At 46.5% G+C, this 1,672-nt stretch overlaps 1 protein-coding gene across 3 annotated transcripts in view; it reads left to right on the top strand.

The window, feature by feature from the left end:
• Positions 1–1,672, top strand: part of ddx4 (DEAD (Asp-Glu-Ala-Asp) box polypeptide 4) — a 17,787-nt gene that overhangs the window by 14,063 nt on the left and 2,052 nt on the right. For all 3 annotated transcript variants that reach the window (NM_001329368.1, XM_017426257.3, XM_017426258.3), the window contains 4 exon segments: positions 248–414; positions 493–638; positions 718–817; positions 901–1,171. In NM_001329368.1, the coding sequence (NP_001316297.1) occupies positions 248–414; positions 493–638; positions 718–817; positions 901–1,171 (684 nt within the window).

Raw genomic sequence — 1,672 nt, 5'->3', positions numbered from 1 at the left:
TCTTGCATTTAGCAGCAACTCGAGCACATTGCTGCCCCCTATATGTCAGGAGGACAAATAACACCTTTTCTGTTCAAATTGCCAACCCGCCACAGTGGCGTGTGCGTTGATCAAATTCACCCGCCACTTCAAATATTTACCCGCATTTGGCCGGTGGCGGGGGCTAATTTCCACCCCTGCATGCAACCACGTGAATGAGAACTGACTTCTTATGAAGTTTGATGGAGCCTTAGGCTTTTCTCTCCAGATTGGGTTGAGTAAACTGCGGTACCTGGTGTTGGATGAGGCTGACCGGATGTTGGACATGGGTTTTGAGCCGGACATGCGCCGCCTGGTTGGTTCTCCTGGAATGCCGTCCAAAGAGAACCGGCAGACCCTGATGTTCAGTGCGACATATCCTGAGGACATCCAGAGGTCTGCTTCCTGAACAACCAGTGCCTTTTCTGAACAATGTCTGAATGTCTGATTGATGGAGGTTCTGGGTTTATACAGGATGGCATCAGACTTCCTAAAGACAGACTACCTGTTCCTGGCTGTGGGGGTTGTGGGCGGGGCCTGCAGTGATGTGGAGCAGACCTTTGTCCAAGTCGCAAAGTTCGCCAAGAGGGAACAGCTGCTGGACATCCTGAAGACCACTGGTATGTTTGGGAAAATATTTTGATTTCCTGGCAATATAGAAGTAGTTCTGGGTGTATTCTGTTTGTGTTCTGATTCCAGGATCTGAGCGGACCATGGTGTTTGTAGAAACCAAGAGAATGGCTGATTTCATTGCTGCCTTCTTGTGCCAGGAGAAGGTTCCCACCACCAGCATCCATGGGTACCTCAGAATACCTGAGTGTAAGGCAGCTTACCTCTTGGTTCTGAAGCTTTCCTGAGCTGGTTGTGTGCTTTTCCCGGCAGGGATCGTGAGCAGCGAGAGCGCGAGCAGGCCCTTACAGACTTCCGCTCGGGGAAATGCCCAGTCCTGGTGGCCACCTCTGTAGCTGCCCGTGGTTTGGATATTCCAGATGTTCAACATGTGGTCAACTTTGATCTGCCTAATAACATTGACGAGTATGTTCACCGTATCGGGAGAACTGGTCGGTGTGGAAACACTGGTCGGGCGGTGTCTTTCTTTGACCCAGATGTTGACAGTCAGCTGGCTCGCTCCCTGGTCACCATCCTGTCAAAGGTAGGATGTTCTGCTTTACAGGCAGGAGCTAAATGTTAGCTTTGGCTCATGCTGAAAGAGCAGACAAAGATTTAAAGGTCTGACACAACTCATTACAGGGATGTTTATTTATTTAATTTTTTGGATTTCCAGCTGTTTAAAGTCTATCTGGCCAGTCCTGAGATCAATGCAAATCCAAGGAGAACATTTTAGGGAGGTGGCAGGGTAGAACATTTCGCTACCAGTAGTGCTGGGCGATATGGAAAAAATCCTACATCACGATATGGATAATTTTATATCACAATAACGATATATATCACGATATACCCCAATTATGTACGTTGTCAGTTACTCTCTGAAAAATATGAAAAAATAATCTCATTTCTTACTTTTTTCAAGCTTTATTTCGAAGTGACATTTAACTGAACTTTCACAGATGAGATCTGCTGCATTTTAGTGCAGCAATATATATGTACCTGTTAGACGTAACAGTATCAAATGACAACAGACTCCATTATCTTC

Source organism: Kryptolebias marmoratus, linkage group LG1, assembly GCF_001649575.2.
Source record: "Kryptolebias marmoratus isolate JLee-2015 linkage group LG1, ASM164957v2, whole genome shotgun sequence".
NCBI classification, from domain to species: Eukaryota; Metazoa; Chordata; class Actinopteri; order Cyprinodontiformes; family Rivulidae; genus Kryptolebias; species Kryptolebias marmoratus.
Note: the sequence above shows the minus strand (reverse complement) of the source record. Positions and strands in the feature narration are given on the sequence as shown.